The sequence below is a fragment of the Pristis pectinata genome, chromosome 26 (genome assembly GCF_009764475.1).
Source record: "Pristis pectinata isolate sPriPec2 chromosome 26, sPriPec2.1.pri, whole genome shotgun sequence".
Lineage (NCBI taxonomy): Eukaryota > Metazoa > Chordata > Chondrichthyes > Rhinopristiformes > Pristidae > Pristis > Pristis pectinata.
Window position 1 is genome coordinate 31,893,938 of NC_067430.1, and position 22,724 is coordinate 31,916,661.

Genomic DNA, 22,724 nt, shown 5'->3' on the forward strand with positions numbered 1-22,724 from the left:
TGTAGAACAAGGAAGGCTGACCAGGGGTGCTGGAGTTATCATGTCAGCATCACTGGAGGCTCCGAGGGACTGTGAGTTGAGCTTGGAGGTGGGACACAGTCTGATGGAGCTGGTCTTCCCGTTGCAGGGGTGATCGTCTCAACTCCGACAGGAAGCACGGCGTATGCTGCGGCTGCTGGAGCTTCCATGATCCACCCCAACGTGCCGGCCATAATGATCACACCCATCTGCCCACATTCCTTGTCCTTCCGGCCGATCGTCGTCCCAGCAGGCGTGGAGCTCCAGGTAACTGCCTCCTTCCCTGGGCTCTTGTACAGTGCGCTGCTTCAACAGTGATGGGTCCCCTCTGTTCCCATCCCCGCTTCCCCCCACTCCCCCTCCCGTGTTCCCTGCACACTGTCTGGTGGGATCACACCTGATGTTCCCAAATTTCTTTAAATGGACAATTGTCCTGCCCACCATTGATGTTTGCACAAGTCCAGCACCTTGGGATTACAAAATGTTTTTTGCATAAATGGACGGGTGAAGGCGAGGTGCGACATTGTTGGGCCATAGCATTGGCTTGGGATGGTGCAGAACCAGGCAGGGTGTGTGCCAGGTCCATGATGGTGAGGTCCTGGTGTACTTAGAACCATAGAACAATACAGCATAATACAGGCCCTTTGGCCCACCACGTTGTGCCGACCTTCAAACCACACCTAAGACTATCTAACCCCTTCCTCCCACATATCCCTCTATCTTAAATTCCTCTATATGCTTATCTAACAATCTTGTCCAATGTATCAGCCTCCACCACCACCCCAGGCAGCGTATTCCATGCACCAACCACTCTCTGGGTGAAAGACGTCCCTCTGACATCTCCCTTGAACTTTCCACCCAATACCTTAAAGCCATGCCCTCTTGTTTTGAGCATTGGTGTCCTGGGAAAGAGGCGCTGGCTGTCCGCTCTATCTATTCCTCTTAATATCTTGTATACCTCTATCATGTCTCCCCTCATCCTCCTCCTCTCCAATGAGAACAGCCCTAGCTCCTTTAGTCTCTCCTCATAATCCATACTCTCTAATCCAGGCAGCATCCTGGTAAATCTCCTCTGCACCCTTTCCAACGCCTCCACATCCTTCCTATAATGAGGCGACCAGAACTGGACACAGTACTTTAACCGTGAATTTTCACACCATGCCTATGGGTTCTGTTCTGGGTCACACACAGCTTGACCCTAACTGGGGAATTTATATTTTCAGGTGATGCTGTCCCCAGACGCCAGGAACACCGCCTGGGTCTCGTTTGATGGGCGGAAGCGGCAGGAGATCGGTCACGGGGACAGGTGAGTGGGAGCAGGACGGTGGGGCTCTGCAGGCAGTGACTTGTCCAGACCGGGCAATGCTGTGGGTCCAACACTTGCCCAGTGAGGTTGCTGCTTTGCAGGCAGGGTAGGTCATTAACAAGGTGTGGGAGTCGAGGAAGGTAATAATTCTGTGGGTGAAGGAATCTCTGCAACTCGTCCTTGGTCCTGGTTTGTATTTAGTGATCGATTTAATGCAAACTGTCTGTGTATCATGGGCAGCTCAGGTGTTGCCATTTTGTGTAACGGAATAAACTGTCCCCTAAACAAGTCTCCTAAACAGTATTAAGGTGGATAAGTCCCTGGGGCCTGATGGGATATATCCCAGGTTACTGAGGGAGGCGAGAGAGGAAATTGCTGGGGCCTTGACCAGTGTCTTTGTGTCCTCTTTGACCACGGGTGAGGTCCCGGAGGACTGGCGAGTGGCTAATGTTGTACCTCTATTTAAGAAAGGAACAATGAATAATCCGGGGAACTATAGACCGTCAGTTGTAGGGAAATTGCTGGAGAAAATTCTGAGAGATAGGATATACGAGCATCTGGAATCCAATGGCTTGATTAAGGAAAGCCAACATGGCTTTGTGCAGGGCAGGTCGTGTCTGACTAACCTGGTTGAGTTTTTTTGACAGGGTGACGAGAGAGATTGATGAAGGTAGAGCTGTGGATGTCATCTATACAGACTTCAGTGAGGTATTTGACAAGGTGCCACATCATTGGTTAATCAAGAAAGTTCGGATGCATGGGGTCAGTGGAGAATTGGCTGTGTGGATCCAGAACTGGCTTGCCCACAGAAGACAGAAGGTGGTGGTAGAAGGGACTTATTCAGGCTGGAGGCCTGTGAGTAGTGGTGTTCCACAGGGATCTGCGCTGGGACCTCTGCTGTTTGTGATGTACATAAAGGACCTGGATGAGTATGTTGATGGATGGGTTAGTAAGTTTGCAGACGATACCAAAACTGGTGTAGTTGCAAATAGTGTAGAAGACTGGCGATGGATACAGTGTGATATAGATCAGCTGTAGATGTGGGCAGAGAAATGGCAGATGGAGTTTAACCCAGATAAATGTGAGGTGTTTCACCTTGGTGGGACTAATGTCAAGAGACAGTACACTCTCAAGGGCAAGACCCTTAACAGTGTTGAAGAGCAGAGAGACCTTGGGGTGCAAGTCGATGACTCATTGAAAGTGGCTACACAGGTGGGTAGGGTGGTTAAGAAGGCTTATGGAATGCTTGCATTTATTAATCGGGGTATTGAGTATAGGAGTCAGGAAGTTATGATGCTTCTCTATAGAACTCTGGTTAGGCCGCATTTAGAGTATTGCATGCAATTCTGGTCACCTCACTACAGGAAGGATGTTGAGGCTTTAGCGAGGGTGCAGAGGAGGTTTACTAGGATGCTGCCTGGATTAGAGGGCATGTGCTATCAGGAGAGGCTGGACAAACTTGGGCTCTTTTCTCTGGAGCAGCAGAGGCTGAGGGGTGATCTGTTGGAAGTGTATAAAATGATGAGGGGCATAGATAGGGTGGACAAGCAATATCTTTTTCCCATTATTGAACGATCCAATACCAGAGGGCATGCATTTAAGGTGAGAGGGGGTAGGTTCAGAACAGACGTGAGGGGTACGTTTTTTTACTGAGAGAGTGGTGGATGCTTGGAATGTGTTGCCTGATAGGGTGGTGGAGGTAAATTCATTGGGGGCTTTTAAGAGGGGCTTGGATGGGCACATGAATGAGAGGACATTCTGTAGGTAGGAGGGATTAGCTATGTCGGCACAACATTGTGGGCCGAAGGGCCAGTTCTGTGCTGTACTGTTCTGTGTTCTCGTGGCTGCCCTCTGTAGGTAGTGGTTCAGATCTGTCATCAGACGGCTGCTACCAGTTCGGCAGCATCAGGGAGCATGTCGATAGTACAGATGGTGCAGCTCAGAGCAAGAGGAGCCAAGGCAGGCGGCCTGAGTGTGGCTGGGGAGTCTGGGTGGTTATGAGGGGGATCTGAGCCCAGCTGGGGAGGGACAAGTGTTGGCCCCTGTTCACATGAACATCCTTCCCCCTCAGTATTTCCATCACTACCTCCTGCTACCCGGTGCCCTCGATATGCTTCAGGGATCCAGTGAACGACTGGTTTGAGAGCCTGGCCGAGTGTTTACACTGGAACGTGAGGAAGAAACAGAGCCACCTGCCTGACCCAGAGGACGATTAAGGACCGGACCCGCTCCCAGCACGGACAACCGTCCCTGCGTTTCGAACTTTGCAAAGAGCATTCCAACAAATCTCAAGAATTTGATTTTGCCTGTGTGCCTTGAACAGTGGAGCAAACTTTACGGCTCTCTCTTCCCACCACATTTGGTTTCAATTTGGAACGGTTGAGGTTTGAACACTCGAGTCGTTGACGAGGTCCGAGCTTCAGACAAAAAGCATGGTTGTTGTATGTATAACAGTGCCGTTTTCTAATGTGATCATGGTGTAGATGAGGATGATTTGCAGAGAGATTTATCAAAATTCTGCATCATATCAGGACTTGGAGACCCCAAAGCAAACAATATGTATTTTCCAAGTCATTCTGTGGTTCAAGTATTACACTGGGACGGGGCATCCCTGAGGGGTTGATGCTGAGCACAGGGCCCTGCCTGAGCCAGGCTGCCAGTGGGACCTGTCGGGGGTGTGCTGCTGTTCCTCCAGCTCCCGGGCAGTGCCCGTGTGTGTGTCTGAGGTCAGACATGGACCACGGTGTCGGGTTTCCCCCAATCTGCACCTTTCAGGGCTCCATTCTACTCAAATGGTTCTTTGTAAAATTCAGAGCCCAGATGTCTGTGAGCACTTAAATAAACTGAGGCTATTTTTGATTGTCAGAAGCAATAAAACACACATATATTCTTTATTAAGGACCATAAGGTCATTATATCAAAATTTATTACAAATATAAATCTGCTGAAATTTTGAGATTAAAAGAACTCCAGTTAAAGGAAATTCTGCTTCCTTCCACTAGCCCCTGCCTCGGGCTTCTGCAGATTTATCGATGAAATGCACTGAAGCTGAAGTTGCTTTGAGCACAGTCTGCCTCGTGTCCCACTCACTCTGAACGTAATACTTCCATATCAGACACCCTGAACTCGTGGTGGAGAGTTTCCTGTGGATCAAGATCACTCACTAAATTAGGGCAGTCATTACTTTATTCACAATTCAGTGGATTCACTGCAATCTGACTTGCATATTGCCAGCCAGTGTCAGCGTATGTGGTTAGCGAACGAGTGCTTTCGGAGGTGGTGGCAATTGGACAATGCCTTGTAGCTGGCACCCAGGTGGGCCCTCAGCAGCATTTAGTGTGTTGATCACACTTGGTGTGCCAGCTACTGACAGAATTAATTCCAACAGGGAATCAAACAATCTGCTGGAGGAACTCAGCAGGTGGACCAGCATCTCTGCGAGGAAAGGAATTGTCCATCTTTCAGGTTGAAACCCTGAAGCAGGGTCTTGACCTGAAATGTTGACAAATCCTTTTCTCTCCACCCACCCCCCCCCCCCACACACACACAGAGACACACACACATGCTGCCTGACCTGCTGAGTTCCTCCAGCATTTCGTGTGTTGCTCCAGACTCCAGTATCTGCCGTCTCTTGTCCCCAGCAGGGTATGGTTCATGTTCTGATCACAGATAGTCACATAGAAGTGGAGGCAGCCCAGATCTTTCTGGTGAAGGTTAATCTGACAACTGTGGTTGGGCAGGGCATTAATTTGCATATTCCTCCTGCAGCTGTGCAGTCGGTCCTGATGTGGCCACTGCTGGGATTCATTCTGACCTCCATAAGATGCGATATTTCTCAGTCCATCACTGGGAGTTGTGTCTAGGGTTCACGTTGAGATAAAGGTTGTGAGTGTGGGGTTTGGACACTAACCCTGTTTGTCCCCCCGTGTGTGTGTCGGTCAGATGGGGCTGCTACCATTCCATGTAATTTCCATTCTGATCTGGCGGAACGAAAGGCTTTGTTAATTAAGTGAAACCAGGAAATGCTCAGCAGGTTGGGCAGCATCTGTGGAGGGAGAAAGATCAAGTTTTCAGACAATTCTGTTGAAACGTCACTACCTGAAAGGCAAGCTCTGGTTCTGGTGTTTTCTGTTTCTGTCTCAGGTTTCCAGTATTCAGTATTTTCGTGCAGTCCTTTGTGAAATAACACATCGTCAGTGCTCAGCAAATGCCAGCCAGTCTGCTAATGCTCCTGTGAAGTGTTTCTGTCTCGTATTCTGGGGGGTAGACCAGAAAGCCTGCTGTTGAAGGAGGTTTATTCAAAACCATTGGTTGTCTTCACCTACACCCAGGGCGCAGGTTAGTCATGTTCACAGAGGACAGGGAATTCACAAGACCATTCCACATTGAGTTTACAGAGGCCACTCTGACCAAGGTGCAGGCTTGGATCAAAACCAGTATTTTTTTTAAAAGGTAATTCCAATTCAGTGAAAAGTACTGCACTAACCTACAGCTGGTACCTTCTTGTGTAAAAACCCAGCCTCTCCTCTGTGCGTAGGCTGAGCATCTTCAGTGTGAGGTGTGGGGGCTTCTCATCTCGTTCTCCCTTTACCTTCTCCCTGCCTGCACGGCCTTTCCGCGGGGGGTGACGGGCGGGCAGCGGCAGTTTGGGTTGTGGCTTCTTTCCTTCTGCAGTTGTTGAGCTCTGTGTTCAGTCTCTGCACAGGGACAGTGTACGCACCAGACAGATGCTTTACCGTCTTGACCAGACACACTTTAGAACTGTACACCCTGATAGTATTGCACCTTTGAGGAAGCATTTTATTTTAAAAGAAGAATCATCCAGGCACGTTGTGATTCTTGTTGAGAATGCAGATTGTAACCCTTTCACTGCCAGTGGAAGTAGGGGCTGGAGGTACAGCAGGGTCCTGGGAGTGGTGTCTGCAGAGGGAGGACCTGTGGGCCTCGTACCCCAGACACACACAGCTGGTGTTTACTCTTTACAGATTTGCAGGTTTCACTGTCACCGCACTGCCTTTGCCCAGTGACACTGCTCACTTCCTGTCTGATGTGGGGCTCAGGGGCTGTTGCCCAGATTTTGTGATTCGTTCTGTTTTGTCTGGGACACAAGATTGGGTGGTGTGTGCGACATAAACTGAGGCTTATCTGCAGTCTACTTTGAGCTTGGACTGTACGGTTTACTGAGATCTGCCTGCATTCATTTGGCACAGTGGAGTTTATCATCACTGCTGCCTTTTACTTCTGTGCAGAGCCTTGTGCCGTCTCTCCTGCCCAGGTGGTGTATGTAGTGGCTCTTTCCTGAGAGATCTGATTCCTGCGGAGTTTGAGGGTATTGGTGAAAATGGATCCAACCCTCCCTGGTGGAGGGGGTTAGATCGCAGGGACGTGTTCAGGTTCTGTCCAGCTGAACGTGTCTGTGGCAGTGTGGTTAAAGCAGCTTTCCTGGTTGTCATTCCCAGTCCAAGAACTGGATTCAGTTTGCACTCTTCCTTTCCCTTTTAATCCACCACAGGGGAGTTGTCTGTGCTCAGCTTCTGTGTACCTGCACTCTTGGGCTTGTGTGCTTTACTGATGGGGTCTTAGAAATGCTGCCTGTTGTATATTTCACTCAAAGATCTTTAACTTTCAAAGGTTTGCTGGTTGAATCATCGTTAACCTTGTGCTGTAAAGTATTAATTTATTAAGAAGCCACGTACGTCACAAGCAGATCTCCTTGCTACCTTGGGTGGAATGCTGATCTTAGTCTGTTTTATACTTTCTAAATTTGCAGCAGTACACGGCGAGTTGTAAGGGTGAATTTTTCGGTGTCAGCAAATTATACAGTAAAAGCGAAAGGTGGCATCAAGTAAGAAACAGCTTCTGCAGAAGGTGGCATTGTTTGTTATATTGCCTGATTCATTTCAATCACAACAGGATTTTTAAACAAATTTTTAATCAATGGTTCTTAGTTACTTTCCAAAAATATAGTATGCAGTGGGCTGCTCCTGGAGCCAGCATAAACATCCCAAATATTCAAATATTTACCCAGTACAAGTGGGGATATGGTTAAAATTGTGCAGAATTTAAATTTAAACCAACTGCCTCTTGTAAATAAATCACTTTAACCTGTGCAATTTTATCACAACTAAGTTTCTAATGAAATGTAAATTATGTTGAATTAATGTTATTTACAATTGTGATACATAAATGTCTTTTAATCTGTATCTGTCTCCACCTTGTTTGATTTGAGTTTTACAGATTGTTTCCTATTTATAGCAACATGAGTGCTGTTTGAAAACCTGATTGAAGATGCCCAGTGTTTCTGAAATTTCCTTTCTGCAGTTTTTGTTTTACTCTGTTTTGGGGATTTTTATTTTGTAATGACGAAACAAATGGAGAGTGCAGCATTGACAAAGTTTAGCTATTGAACTGGGTATTAGCAGATTGAGTAGCTTCTGAATTTGAACTGGGATCATGCTTTTTGTTTGAGACTTGATGTTTGTTGGACATCAGTAAAATTGTTATATGTAGGACACTATTTTTCAAATCTTTTACTAAATAAATTAACCTGTGTTTTATAGACTGATGCTTCTGATGGTCTGTATTTTCTCGGTACAGAGGCAAGGTTTGGTTATGGCTATAGGGTGGTATGCTCCTAGTTGGAAAGTTCTGGGTTTGTTCCATTCCAGAGACTGAGCACAAGAATCCTGGGGGATACCCCAGCACCAAAGATGTGCTGCACTGTCACAAGTTAAATGAAAACCTGCTCTGTTCTCTCAGCCGGCTGTAAAAGATCTCATAGTCGAGTTTTAAAGTGGGGTTTCCCGGTGTCCCGTCCAGGATTTGTCCCGAAAACCATTACAGAAACACAGGTTATCTGCTCATTGTCACGTTGCTGCCTTGATAAAGGAGTTGTGCAGATGAACAAAAGGTGAAAAGTGGGAGCAGGGATAGGCCATTCGACCCTTTGAGTCTGTCCACCAGCCGTTGGGATCAAGGCTGATCTAACGCGACGTTTCCCTGCACTGTCCCCATATCCCTTGATTCCCTTTATATTTGGAAACCTGATGATCTCCCAGTGAGAGAGAGTCCCCAACTCCTCATCTCAGTCCTCGATGGTGAACCCTAGGCTCTGGACTTCTCCCTCCGGTAGGTCCTGGTGACTGGGTGGGTTGTCTGCCCTGGAACTAACTCGATGGTGAACCCTAGGCTCTGGACTTCTCCCTCCGGTAGGTCCTGGTGACTGGGTGGGTTGTCTGCCCTGGAACTAACTCGATGGTGAACCCTAGGCTCTGGACTTCTCCCTCCGGTAGGTCCTGGTGACTGGGTGGGTTGTCTGCCCTGGAACTCACTCAGGACAATGAACATACAAACTGAATCAGGAAGATGATGGAAAATGACCTGTGTGAATCGTACAGAATCTCCGGGAGTCTCCATAGGTACACGTAAGTTTAATTCATCTGGTTTTTAACGTTTTGGAGAATTGTGTGTCAGCTCAGCTGAAAGCCAAGAGAGGTGCAGAATCCAGTCTGTGACCAGATCAGTGGGAAATCAATGCTCTCGACAATTAAAACATGTTCCTTTCGAGAAGGAAGTGAAATTAGACAAAGGGGTGTGTCATTGGAAGATCTAATCTATGAAAAACTGTTTAAATGACTTTAGTGAAATTTGGTGTTAAACACCTGGGCAGTGGGGGTTGGTGGATTGTTTGTGGGGGGTCCGTAGTTCCAGCCTGGACCCTCGCTACCCTGCCCTTTGCTGTGTCCAAATAGGAAACATTTCACCTCGCACTGTACCACATAAACAGGGAAATTTCCGGAAATTCTCCCTCCTGTTCTGTGAAGGTTGTTGTGTTACAGTTCCAGCATCACATCCTCCCTGCCAGTTACTCCTCAGCTCCCCACACAGTTCCTCCTACCCCCACAGGGGGAAGCTCTCAGTCCACCTGTTCAGAGAGAACTCACCAATTCAACTCCATCTTCCCCCACCCACCACCTCTATCCCATCCCGCTACGTACTGCTGGACACCAACCCTTCCCCTTCGCCCTCAGTCCTGAACAGGTGAGGTGGACGTGTGTCTGGTGATGGCAGCTCGCTGAAGGTTGCAGTGGATGATCCATGGAATGAAGGGACAGCTGGAGTGGAGGTGGGGGCCAGGGGACCCCTGGCTGCTAAAAACTGTCCCCCCCACTCCCCAGACATTTGGGTGGTGCACTGTTTACTGCCCCACACCCACATCTGGGTAGTGCACTGTTTACACTGCTTACTGGCTAATCTTGCCCTGTAGTTGGATTCAGGCAGTTGGCGAATGCGTCAGGTGAAGTCATAGGACGAGTTGGGTCAAAGGCTGTGTCTCCCTGCTGGGTAACTCTGTGAGATGGAGGATTGAAGAGAGGCAGTCAAACAAAAGTCATTTAAATTCAATAAACAAATCAGTACAAAGGGGTGTGATTTAGTGGCCATTGCAGAAACGTGGGTGCAGGGTGGAGATGAGTGGGAATTAAATATCCAAGGGTAGCAGGTGATACGGAAGGATAGGCAGGAAGGTAAGGGAGGTGGGGTAGCGCTCTTAATTAAGAATGAGATCAGGGTGATAGTGAGAGACGATACAAGATCTAAGGAGCAGAATGTTGCGTCCATCTGGGTAGAGATTAGGAACAGTAAAGGGGAAAAGATCACTGGTGGGAGTTGTCTACAGGCCACCGAATAATAACATTACAGTGACACAGGCAATAAACCAAGAAATATCTGACACATGTAAGAATGGAACGGCAGTTGTCATGGGGGACTTTAACGTCCACATAGATTGAGCGAATCAAGTTGGTCGAGGCAGTCTTGAGGAGGACTTCATAGAAAGCATCCATGACAGCTTTCTAGACAGCATGTTAGTGAACCTACAAGGGAAAATGCTCTCTTACATCTGGTCCTGTGCAATGAGACAGGTAAAATTAACAATCTTGTAGTTAGGGATCCTTTTGGAAAGAGTGATCATAGTATAGTGCAATAGTCGATCTAAAACCAGTGTATTATGCCTAAACAAGGGATTCTACAATGGGATGAGGGAGGAGTTGGCTAGCGCAGACTGGGAACACAGGCTGTGTGGTGGGACGGTTGAGGAACAGTGGAAGACTTTCAAAGAGATTTTTCACGGTGCTCAACAAAAGTATGTTCCAGTTAAAAGCAAGGACAGGAAGGGTGGGGAGAGCCAGCCTTGGTTAACTAAGGAAATAAAAGGAAGCATCAAGCTAAAAGCCCATGCAGACAAAGTCGCCAAGAGTAGTGGGAAACTGGAAGATTGGGAAAACTTTAGAAAGCAACAAAGAACCACTAAGCAAGCAATAAGGAAAGGGAGGAGAGATTATGAAAGAAAAAATATAAGCACAAAATATAAAAACAGATGGTAAAAGTTTTTACAATTATATAAAGCAGAAAAGGGAGGCTAAAGTGAAAGTGGGTCCCTTGGAAGATGAGAAGGGGGAATTAATATTGGGTGATGTGGAAATGGCCGAGGCCTTGAATGACTATTTTGTGTCAGTTTTCACGGTGGAGGACAAGTCTAACATGCCAAAGAGAGATGTTGTGGATGCGATGGGAGGTGAGGACCTCGATACAATCGCTGTCACTAAAGAGGTAGTGATGAGCAAACTAGTGGGTCTGAAGGTAGACAAGTCCCCGGTCCTGATGGGATGCATCCCAGGGAACTGAAAGAAATGGTGGAGGTTACAGTAGACACGTTTGTGATAATTTACCAAAATTCTCTGGACTCTGGGCGGGTCCCAGTGGATTGGAAGACGGCGAATGTTGCACCACTGTTTAAAAAAGGATGTCAGCAAAAGGCAGGTAATTACAGGCTAGTTAGCTTAACGTCTGTAGTCTGGAAAATGCTTGAAGCTATCATTAAGGAAGAATTAGCGAGACATCGGGATAGAAGTGGTTCCATCAGGCAGACACAGCATGGATTCAGGAAGGGCAGGTCCTGTTTGACAAACTTACTGGAGTTCTTTGAGGATATAATGAGCGCAGTGGATAGAGGGGAATGTTGTGTACTTGGATTTCCAGAAGGCGTTCGATAAGGTGCCGCATCAAAGACTCATCCATAAGGGTGCATGGAGTTGGGGGTAAGGTATTAGCACGGATAGAGGATTGGTTAACCAATAGAAGGCAGAGAGTTGGGATAAATGGGTGTTTCTCTGGTTGGCGATCAGTGGTGAGCGGGGTGCCGCAGGGGTCGGTGCTGGGCCCACAACTGTTCACGATATACATTAACGATTTGGAAGAGGGGACCGAGTGTAGCGGATCTAAGTTTGCTGATGACACTAAATTAAGTGGTAAAGCAACTTGTGCAGAGGATGTGGGGAATCTGTAGAGAGATATAGATAGGTTAAGTGAATGCACAACGGTCTGGCAGATGGAGTACAATGCTGGTAAATGCGAGGTCATCCACTTTGGAAAGAAAAATAGAAGATCAGATTATTATTTAAATGGTGAAAGATTGCAGCATGCTGTTGTGCAGAGGGACTTGGGAGAGCTTGTGCATGAATCACAAAAGGTTGGTTTGCAGGTGCAACAGGTCATCAAGAAGGCAAATGGAAGGTTGGCCGTCATTGCTGGAGGGATTGAATTTAAGAGCAGGGAGGTTATGCTGCAACTGTACAGGGTACAGGTGAGGCCGCACCTGGAGTACTGCGTGCAGTTCTGGTCTCCTTACTTGAGGAAAGATATACTGGCTTTGGAGACGGTGCAGAGGAGGTTCACCAGGTTGATTCCGGAGATGAGGGGGGTTAGCCTATGAGGAGAGATTGAGTCGCTTGGGACAATACTCACTGGAATTCAAAAGAATGAGAGGGGATCTTATAGAAACAAATAAAATTATGAAAGGGATAGACAAGATAGAGGCAGGAAGGTTGTTTCCACCAGTAGGTGAGACTAGAATGAGGGGACATAGCCTCAAAATTCAGGGGAATAGATTTAGGATGGAGATCAGGAGGAACTGCTTTTCCCAGAGCAGTGAATCTGTGGAATTCTCTGCCCAGGGAAGCAGTAGAGGCTACCTCATTAAATATATTTAAGACACAGTTAGATTCTTGTATAGTAGGGGAATTAAGGGTTATGGGGAAAAGGCAGGTAGGTGGATCTGAGTCCACGGCCAGATCAGCCATGATCTTATTGAATGGTGGAGCAGGCTCGACGGGCCAGATGGCCGACTCCTGCTCCTATTTCTTAAGCTCTAAACTGTTCCTGGTGATGTTTTGCACAGTACTTTGTCTTGTGTTTAATGAAGAGGGTATCTCATGAGAATGTGTGAATGACGATATTGTATGGGCTGTGACTTGTGTTTACCTTGAGTAGTAAGGAAAATAATAATAAATTTGGCATATCATTTATTTCATACAATTTGTTTCTATTCCACTGATTAAGTTGGGTTAGTGAGCTGAAATGTTAACCCTGTTCCCTCACATACAGGTGCAGCACCTGATTTATTCCATCAAAGATCAGAGAGAATTTGACAACCCTGGAGGTTCCATTGCATTGTGCAGCACAGGTGGTATCAAAGCCTGAAAAATATCTACTAACTAGTTAATAAAATACATATATTCCGCAGTAACTCGGTTATCTTGACTAACCAGTTAAAAAGTTTCATTCCCAAAGATTATTGTAGAAATATGACAATATAAAAATAGATGGTGCTCATCACGTCAGAGTGATCATCGCATAAAACCAACATTTACATAGCTGCTCCATCTCCCACTGACCAGAGTCCTGGAAACGAAACACCACAGGTGACCATCAGTGTCCACGTTGGTCAGTGAAGAGCTCTCCAGTTGAATCCCACCGTCCAGCACTGGGTCCACAGTCTGCAGCTGTCTACATCCAAGCACTGCTGCAGATCTGATCCATTTCACAAAATATTGGAGAGGTCGCAGCCTTGGGGGGGAAAAGAGTCAGAAACCTGAGGGACAAACTAAATTTCAGCATTTGTCCATTCTGACACCCTTCCTCTTTTCCCTGAGGGACCCCGTACCTTACCCATCCAGGGAACAACCCATCTGCTCGGAAGCAGCTCTCTACACAAGAACAAAAGGAATGGGAGCTCACACTTGCTCTGACATTCAATTTTTTGACAGATAGACGAGAACGAGATTCCCAGATGGTACGTTGCCTCCCAGGTGCCAGGGTCGGAGATGTCTCAGATCGAGCCAACAGCATTCTTAAGGGAGAGGGAGAGCAGCCAGAAGTCATGGTGCACCTCGGTACCAACAACATAGGTAAGAAAAGGGATGAGGTCCTGAAGAGGGAATATTGGGAGTTAGGAAGGAAGCTAAAAGGCAGGACGCCAAGAGTGGCAATCTCTGGATTGCTGCCTGTGCCACGCGCCAGTGAGGGTAAGAATAGGAAGATATGGCGGACAAATGCGTGGCTGAAGAGTGGGTACAGGGTTTCAGATTTGTGGATCAGTGGGATCTCTTCTGGGGGAAGTTATGACCCATACAAAAGGGACAAGTTGCACCTGAATTCAAGAGGGATCAATGTCCTTGTGGGCAGGTTTGCTACAGCTGTTGGGGAGGGTTTAAACTAGGTTGGCAGGGGGAAGGGAACCAGAGTGTTAGGTCAGATGATGGAGCAGTTGGTGTAAAGGTAGATGCAGTGTGCAGAGAGACAGTGAGGAAGGATAGACAGTGGATAGGGCATAAATGCAGGTCAGTTGGATGGGTTGAAATGTGAGAAGTGTTTAAGAATAAGGCTGATGAACTCAGAGCACGGATCAGTACATGGAATTATGGTGTTGTGGCCATTACAGAGACTTGGCTGTTGCAAGGGCTGCTTGATGTTCCGGGGTTCAGATGTTCCAAAAGGGATAGGGATGGGGGTTAAAAGATGGGGGAGTGGCTTTGCTAATTAGGGACAGTATCACAGCTGCAGAAAGGAGGGATGCTTTAGAGGGACCGTCTACTGAGTCAGTGTAGGTGGAAGTTAGAAACAGGAAAGGAGCGATCACTCTATTGGGAGTATTCGAATAGGCTCCTCAGTAGCCACCAGGACACCATGGAGCAGATTTTGGAGAGGTGCAAAAATAGTAGGGTTGTTGTCATGGGTGACTTCAACTTTCCTAATATTGGCACCTCCTTAGTGTAAAGGGGATGGATGGGGCGGAGTTTGTTCGGTGTGTCCAGGAAGGATTCCTGACATAGTATGTGGACAGGCCGACTGGAGGAGAGGCCGTACTGGATTCAGTACAAGGCAATGAACCTGGTCAGGTGACAGACCTCTTGGTGGGTGAGCATTTCAGAGATAGTGACCACAACTCCCTGGCCTTTTGCATAGCGATGGACAGGGATAGGAGCAGATGATATGGGAAAGTTTTTAATTGGGGGAGGGCTAATTACAATGGTATTAGGCAGGAACTTGGGAGTGTAAATTGGGAACAGATGCTCTCAGGAAAATGCACAGAAGAAATGTGGAGGCTGTTTAGGGACCACTTGCATGGGGTTCTGGATAGGTGTGTCCCACTGAGACAGGGAAAGGATGGGAGGGTGAAGGGACCATGGTTGACAGAGATGAAACATTTAAGAGGAAGAAGGAAGCATGCTTAAGGTTTAGGAAGCAAAAATCAGGCAGGGCTCTTGAGAATTATAAGGTAGCCAGGAAGGAGCTTAAGGGACTTTAGAGAGCTAGACATGAGAAGGCCTTGGCGAGTAGCATTGAGGAAAACCCCAAGACGTTCTACACGTACGTGAAGAACAAAAGGATGACTAGAGTGAGGGTAGGACCGCTCAGGAATAAAGGGGGAAGCATGTGCCTGGAGGTGGAGGAGGCAGGGGAGGTCCTTAACGAATACTTTGCTTCAGTGTTCACCAGGGAGAGGAACTTTCACAAATGTGAGGTCAGTGTAGAACAGGCTAATGTGCTGGAACGTGTTGAAGTTAAGAAAGAGGCAGTGTCGGAGTTTCTCAAAAACATTAGGATAGATAAATCCTGGGGCTGGACAGGATATACCCCAGGTTACTACAAGGAGCAAGGGAAGAGATTGCTGGGGTGTTGACGATGATCTTTGTGTCCTCCCTGGCCACGAGAGTGGTACCTGAGGATTGCAAATGTTGTTGCCTTGTTCCAGAAAGGCAATAGGGATAATCCTGGGAATTATAGACCAGTGAATTTTATTAGAGAGGATTCTTAGGGACAGGGTTTACGAGCATTTGGAGACGCATTGTCTTATTAGGGATAGCCAGCATGCCTTTGTGAGGAGCAGTTTGTGCCTCGTGAGCCTAATTGAGTTTTTCGAGGAGATGACAAAACAAATTGATGAAGGTGGAGCAGTGGATGTGGTGCGTATGGATTTTAGTAAAGCATTTGACAAGGTTCCCCATGGTAGGCTTATCCAGAAAGTCATGAGTCATGGGATCCATGGAGACTTGGCTGTGTGGCTTTGGAATTGGCTTGTCCACAGAAGGCAGAGGGTGGTAGTAGATGGAGCATATTCTGCCTGGAGGTTGGTGACCAGTGGTGTTCTGCAGGGATCTGTTCTGGGACCCCTGCTCTTTGTGATTTTAATAAATGATTTGGATGAGGATGTGGAAGGGTGGGTTAGTAAGTTTGCAGATGACACAAAGGTTGGAGGTGTTGTGGATAGTGTAGAAGGTTGTCAGAGGTTACAACGACAGGATGCAGAGTTGGGTGGAGAAGTGGCAGATGGAGTTCAATCTGGAAAAGTGTGAAGTGATGCACTTTGGAAGATCAAACTTGAAGGTGGAGTACAAGGTTAATGGCAGGATTCTTTGCAGTGTGGAGGAACAGAGGGATCTTGGGGTCCAAGTCCATAGTTCCCTCAAAGTTGCCACGCAGGTTGATAGGGTTGTTAAGGTGACGTATGGTGTGCTGGCCTTCATTAGTCGGGGGATTGAGTTCAAGAGCCGCAAGATAATGTTGCAGCTCTATACAACTCTGGTTAGACCACTCTTGGAATATTGTGTTCAGCTCTGGTCGCCTCGTTATAGGAAGGATGTGGAAGCTTTAGGGAGAGTGCAGAGGAAATTTACCAGGATGCTGCCTTCATTGGAGAGCATGTCTTAAGAGGATAGGTTGAGTGAGTGAGGGCTTTTCTCTTTGGAGCAATGCAGGGTGAGAGGTGACTTGATAGAGGTGTATAAGATTATGAGGGGCATAGATAGAGTGGACAGCCAGCACCTTTTCCTCAGGGCAGCAGTGGCCAATACCAGAGGACGTCAGTTTAAGGTCAGAGGAAGAAAGTTTAGGGGAGATGTCAGAGGTAGTTTTTTTTTACACAGAGAGTGGTGGGTGCCTGGAACGCACTGCCGGGGGTGGTGGTAGAGGCTGATACAACAGGGACATATAAAAGACTCTTAGATAGGCACATGGATGTAAGAAAAATGGAGGGTTATGGGCTGTGTAGGAGGGAAGGGTTAGATTGATCGTAGAGTAGGTTTATATAGGTCAGCACAACATCGTGGGCCGAAGGGCCCGTCCTATACTGTACTGTTCTGCGTTAACAGTGGGAGTGGGGGAGGAAGATCCTTACCTTTGGAGATGTCTCAGTCTAAGGTTGTGGACTGACCGAAGCAAACACTGGGAGAGACAGGAAAAAAGAAAAAAGTGTAATGAGAGATGTTTCCAGCCTGAACTAACCCACCTGTAAAATTAACCGCGGCACTGAGCTACAACAAGCAAAGCCACAGGTCCCGGCTGTGCTCAAAGGGCAGCAATCTCACCTGGGAGTCACAGCTTCTGGGTTCAAGTCCCATCATGGGACCTGAGCGCAAACACAGGGTCAGTATTCCAGTGCCACTGTGTGGGGGGGGTGTTGACCCATTGAGAGCCACCCCAGCTTCACCCGTCCCCACCCACCCACCACTCACCCACCCCAGCTTCACCCGTCCCCACCCACCCACCCCTCACTCACCCCAGCTTCACCCGTCCCCACCCACCCACCCCTCACCCACCCCAGCTTCACCCGTCCCCACCCACCCACCCCTCACCCACCCCAGCTTCACCCGTCCCCACCCACCCCTCACCCACCCCAGCTTCACCCGTCCCCACCCACCCACCCCTCACCCACCCCAGCTTCACCCGTCCCCACCCACCCCAGCTTCACCCGTCCCCACCCACCCACCCCTCACCCACGCCAACACCCACTTACTTCTTTCATGGAGACCCTCGCCGAAGCAGTAGGAGACCTTGACCATCGACCACAACAGGCCAACCTTGATGCCAACGGAGATCACGATGCCAGTTATTGTGCCGGCTTTTAGAACGTAGGTTCCTCTGTGTATCCACACTGTGCTGATCTTCACCCACACCGTGAAACAGAGGAGGACACATTAACTTCAGAGAGAAGCTCACAGTAATAGTAAACTATGGACAGATACCAGCCAGACTGCTCGCTGCTGCAGGGTAACTGAAAGGTTATGTGCTCTCTGACCCCACGCACTGTGAAGGCAGAGGGTGGTAGTAGATGGAGTGTATTCTGCCTAGAGGTCGGTGACCAGTGGTGTTCCGCAGGGATCTGTTCTGGGACCCCTGCTCTTTGTGATTTACTATGGGAAGTGAGGGAAGAGATTGCTGGGGCATTGACGATGATATTTGCTTCCTCCCTGGCCACAGGAGTGGTACCAGAGGATTGGAGGGTGGCAAATATTGTTCCCTTGTTCAAGAAAGGTAATAGAGATAATCCTGGGAATTATATACCAATTAGTCTTACGTCAGTGGTGGGCAAACTATTGGAGAAGATTCTTAGGGACAGAACTTATGAGCATTTGGAGAAGCAAGGTCTGGTTGGGGATAGTCAACATGGCTTTGAGAGGGGCAGGTCGTGCCTCACGAGCCTGATTGAGTTTTGAGAGGAGGTGACAAAACAAATAGATAAAGGTGGAGCGGTGGATGTGGTGTATATGGACTTTACTAAAGTGTTTGACAAGGTTCCCCATGGTAGGCTCATCCAGAAAGTCGTGAGTCGTGGGATCCATGGAGACTTGGCTGTGTGGATTTGGAATTGGCTTGTCCACAGAAGGCAGAAGATGGAGCGTTTCTGCCTGGAGGTCGGTGACCAGTGGTGCTCCGCAGGGATCTGTTCTGGGACCCCTGCTCTTTGTGATGTTTATAAATGACTTGAATGAGGGAAGGATGGGTTGGTAAATTTGCTGATGACACGAAGGTTGAAGGTGTTGTGGATAGTGTAGAAGGTTGTCGTAGGTTACAACAGGATATAGACAGGATGCAGAGTCGGGCGGAGAAGTGGCAGATGGAGTTCAATCGGAAAAGTGTGAATGATACACTTTGGAAGAACATACTTGAAGGCGAGTACAAGATTAATGGCAGGATTCTTTGCAGTGTGGCAGATCAGAGGGATCTTGGGTTCCAAGTCCATAGATCCCTCAAAGTTGCCACGCAGGTTGATAGGGTTGCTAAGAAGGCATATGGTGTGCTGGCCTTCATTAGTCGGGGGATTGAGTTCAAGAGCCGTGAGATAATTTTGCAGCTCTATAAAACTCTGGTTAGACCACAATTAGAAATATTGTGTTCAGTTCTGGTCACCTCGTTATAGGAAGGATGTGGAAGCTTTAGAGAGTGTGCAGAGGAGATTTACCAGGATGTTGCCTGGATTGGAGAGCATGTCTTACGAGGATAGGTTGAGTGAGCTCGGGCTTTTCTCTTTGGAGCGACACAGGATGAAGAGGTGACTTGATAGGGGTGTATAAGATTATGAGGGGCATAGAGTGGACAGCCAGCACCTTTGCCCCAGGGTGGCAATGGCAAATACCAGAGGAGGAAAGTTTAGGAGAGATGTCAGAGGTAGGGTTTTTGTTTTACACAGAGAGTGGTGGGTGCCTGGAATGCACTGCCAGGGGTGGTGGTAGGGGCTGATACACTGGGGATATTTAAGAGACTCTTAGGCACATGGATGTAAGAAAAATGGAGGGTTATGGGCTGTGTAGGAGGGAAGGGTTAGATTGATCGTAGAGTAGGTTTATATAGGTCAGCATAACATTGTGGGCCGAAGGGCCCGTACTGTGCTGCACTATGTATAAACCTCCAGTGTCCTGTCTGTGAAGAAAGGAAATGTTACTCCCTGGAAATATCAACGTTGTAGCAGCAGCTGATGTAAATTCCTCTCCCACTCTGTGAATGTCCTAAGTGTGGAGGATTCAGAGAACTCCCACATCTGCAGCCTTGAGGCAGGAACACAGAAACTCTGCGCTCTCTACTCACCAGGTAGATCAGGTACCCCAGATAAGCCAGCTCAGGCACATTCTGCACTAGGAATATCCACACTAGAGGCTTCTTTTCCTTGAGGATCTGCAATGAGGAAATGATCTGGCTTCAAACAGTGCAGTGGAACATTACTGAGAGGGCACTGCCACACCGAGGCAGACAGCAGCAGCCCAGCTATGGGAGAAACGACAACTCTCAGCGCAGAGCAGGCAAACCCCAGCCAGAGGTTGCAGCAGCTCTTGGACAGTGCTGAGGTGTCCAGTAACAGAAACAGGAGCTGTGCTGTGTGTGACGGTCACTGGGTCAGGAGTGGTGCCCTGTTGAACATGTTTGATCACTGGGAGGATTGCTGGACTTCAGCTGCTGACTGCCCACACAGGGCTTTCTTCACAAAGCTGTGCCCCTCCAGACGGCCCTGTCCACACGGTCACAGCCCGCTCTGTGTGGCCGTCACCGAGAGGGGCCACGCGATCTGGAGGGCAGGAGCAGCACTGGGTGCCATATTCGCCCCCTGCCCTCTCACCCCTGCCCCTCGCTCCAGCCCATCAGACCCCCCCCCCCCCCCCCCCCCCCCCCCCCCCCCACTCGCCTACACCACCACGTCCTTGTGCCCACTGTTTTGGATCTGAGTTCTGGGGTCTGACAACTAGAGGGCATGTGCTATCAAGAGAGGCTGGACAAACTTGGGCTCTTTTCTCTGTAGCAACGGAGGCTGAGGGTGATCTGTTGGAAGTGTATAAAATTATGAGGGGCATAGATAGGGTGGACAAGCAATATCTTTTTCCCCATTATTGAGTGATCCATACCAGAGGGCAGGCATTTAAGGTGAGAGGGGGTAGGTTCAGAATGGATGTGAGGGGCACATTTTTTACTGAGAGTGGTGGATGCCTGGAATGCGTTGCCTGATGGGGTGGGGGGGGGTGGTGTAGGTGAACTACACAACACTGAGGAAGAGGGATAACTTGGATCACGTTATGACATTCGGAGCTGTAACCACAGGACTCCAAATCAATGGCTGAGGAGGGAGGTCAGGCTGGACATCTGAATCCCACCCAAGCCCGAAAACTCCATGATTCTTTGGCATCCATAGTGGGCGCACCAGCAGTTCATCAGATGCCAGGACTTGGGAGAGAAGTGGGTGTTCTGACACTGCGCCTCACCTTCAGGTACCTCATTCACAACAAAGAGAGTTGAACCCCACAAAGCTACCTCTCTCTCATCACTGGGGCCCTGACCTATTTGAGGTGGAAGAGCTCCCAGACACTCCTCATTAGTGTCCATGACTGACAAGAAGCTGGAGCCCTGGAGACATGGTGAGGTACAGGTACATGGTGAGACCAGAGCCCAGGTGTACACTCCACTCACTGACTACGTGAAGAATGGGCCGATGAAACACTTTTCTCAGTTTGACGATGAGCTCACTTTGTTTCTCTGGAACTTAATGTGAATAAATGCCAATGACTTTCAGTTAAACTAAAAATAATGAAAAATGAGGAATTGAAATGATTGCAGAAACCAAGAGAGTTAAGTAACAGACTGGTGTCGAGCCTCAGCACAAAGTGGCAGCAAAGTCAGCACTTGGCAACAAAATGTTCTCGGGTTTTAGAATTCCCAGTAATGCTGATACCTAGTCGGGATCTGAATGACAATCCCAGCTTTCTGCTCCACAGTAACCTCTGGACAACATCAGTGCAATGTTCCACTCTCCGACTCTACGTGGGACGGGGTGTTTAATCATTCGTGGATCTGTGCCCCTCCCCTGTATCTCAAGCAGCGATGAGTCGGAGTACAGGAAGGAGATAGAGAGCTTAGTGGTGTCATGACAACAACCTTTCCCTCAATAACAACAAAACAAAAAAGCTGGTCATTGACTTCAGGAAAGGGGGTGGTGTACATGCACCTGTCTACATCAATGGTGCTGGGGTTGAGAGCTTCAAGTTCCTGGGAGTGAACATCACCAACAGCCTGTCCTGGTCAAATCACGCAGATGCCATGGCCAAGAAAGCTCACCAGCGCCTCTACTTCCTCAGGAGGTTAAAGAAATTTGGTTCGGCCCCTTTGACTCTCTCCAACTTTTACTGATGCACCATAGAAAGCATCCTATCAGGATGTATCACAGCTCGGTACGGCAACTGCTCTGCCCAGGACTATAAGAAACTGCAAGAGAGTTATGGACACAGCCCAGCGCATCACAGACACCAGCGTCCCCTCCCTGGACTCTGTCTTTATCTCTCGCTGTCTTAGTGAAGCAGCCAGCATAATCAAAGACCCCACCCACCCGGGTCATTCTCTCTTCTCTTCCATCAGGTAGAAGATACAGGAGCCTGAGGGCATGTACCACCAGACTTAAGGACAGCTTCTATTCCCACTGTGATAAGACTATTGAATGGTTCCCTTATACGATGAGATGGTCTCTGACCTCACAATCTACCTTGTTGTGACCTTGCACCTTATTGCACTGCACTTTCTCTGTAGCTGTGACACTTTACTCTGTAGTATTATTGTTTTTACCTGTACTACCTCAATACACTCTGTACTAACTCATTGTAACTGCACTGTGTAATGAATTGACCAGTACAATCGGTATGCAAGACAAGTTTTTCACCTCGTGACAAGTAACAATAATAAACCAATACCAATACCAATGATGGTTCTGGAATCGCTGTTCTAGTGACGGTGCACCTGAGTATCTCACTGGTGAGTACCATCACCCAGCTGTGGGCCTGCACTCGCACACGGCTGGGGTTTCCTGGCCATCTGATAGCTTCATGGACATCACCACTGACCCTGCCTCTGATTCCAGGTTTATGTCGTGGGGTTCTAACGTTTCGTGGGGTCCTAACGTTACTGACAATTTGCTGACTGTGGAAGTTTTCTGTGTACAAAATGCTTGCACTTTGATAAGCACTTCACAGGGTGACACCCCCTGTGGGTCCCAAAGGGATGTGAATGGCGCTTTAGGATCGCAGGCCTTTCACTCTTGGTACTTACAGCTCCAAGTCCGAGAGCAGCTTTGAAGAGTGCCCAGAAGATGCCCACTGCCAGGATGATGGTGTTCTGCAGGGAGAGCTGAGAACCTGCTGCGGTCAGAAGAATATACAGGCAGAGCTGTGGGGGAGAAGTGACACATGTTAGTGAGGCTGCACGGCTCGACGTTCAGTAAGGAAACTCTGTGGCATCGATTACAATCCTGTTG

The 22,724-nt window shown here is 48.2% G+C and overlaps 2 protein-coding genes across 6 annotated transcripts in view; one reads left to right on the forward strand and one right to left on the reverse strand.

Moving 5' to 3' along the window:
* Window positions 1-12,534, forward strand: part of LOC127583270 (NAD kinase-like) — a 94,291-nt gene extending 81,757 nt beyond the window's left edge. For 4 of the 5 annotated variants that reach the window (XM_052039042.1, XM_052039046.1, XM_052039044.1 and 1 more), the window contains 3 exons: window positions 128-285; window positions 1,242-1,324; window positions 3,396-12,534. In XM_052039042.1, coding sequence (XP_051895002.1) covers window positions 128-285; window positions 1,242-1,324; window positions 3,396-3,540 — 386 coding nt within the window. In that variant the 3' untranslated portion in view covers window positions 3,541-12,534. The remainder of the gene's footprint in view (window positions 1-127; window positions 286-1,241; window positions 1,325-3,395) is intronic. The other variant, XR_007958235.1, reaches the window with a different exon arrangement.
* A 133-nt stretch (window positions 12,535-12,667) lies between these two features.
* Window positions 12,668-22,724, reverse strand: part of LOC127583271 (uncharacterized) — a 41,200-nt gene continuing 31,143 nt past the window's right edge. Inside the window, exons 6-10 of the mRNA XM_052039047.1 lie at window positions 22,520-22,636; window positions 19,526-19,612; window positions 17,457-17,604; window positions 16,839-16,885; window positions 12,668-13,228 (exon numbers count right to left, since the gene is read on the reverse strand). Coding sequence (XP_051895007.1) covers window positions 16,857-16,885; window positions 17,457-17,604; window positions 19,526-19,612; window positions 22,520-22,636 — 381 coding nt within the window. The 3' untranslated portion in view covers window positions 12,668-13,228; window positions 16,839-16,856. The remainder of the gene's footprint in view (window positions 13,229-16,838; window positions 16,886-17,456; window positions 17,605-19,525; window positions 19,613-22,519; window positions 22,637-22,724) is intronic.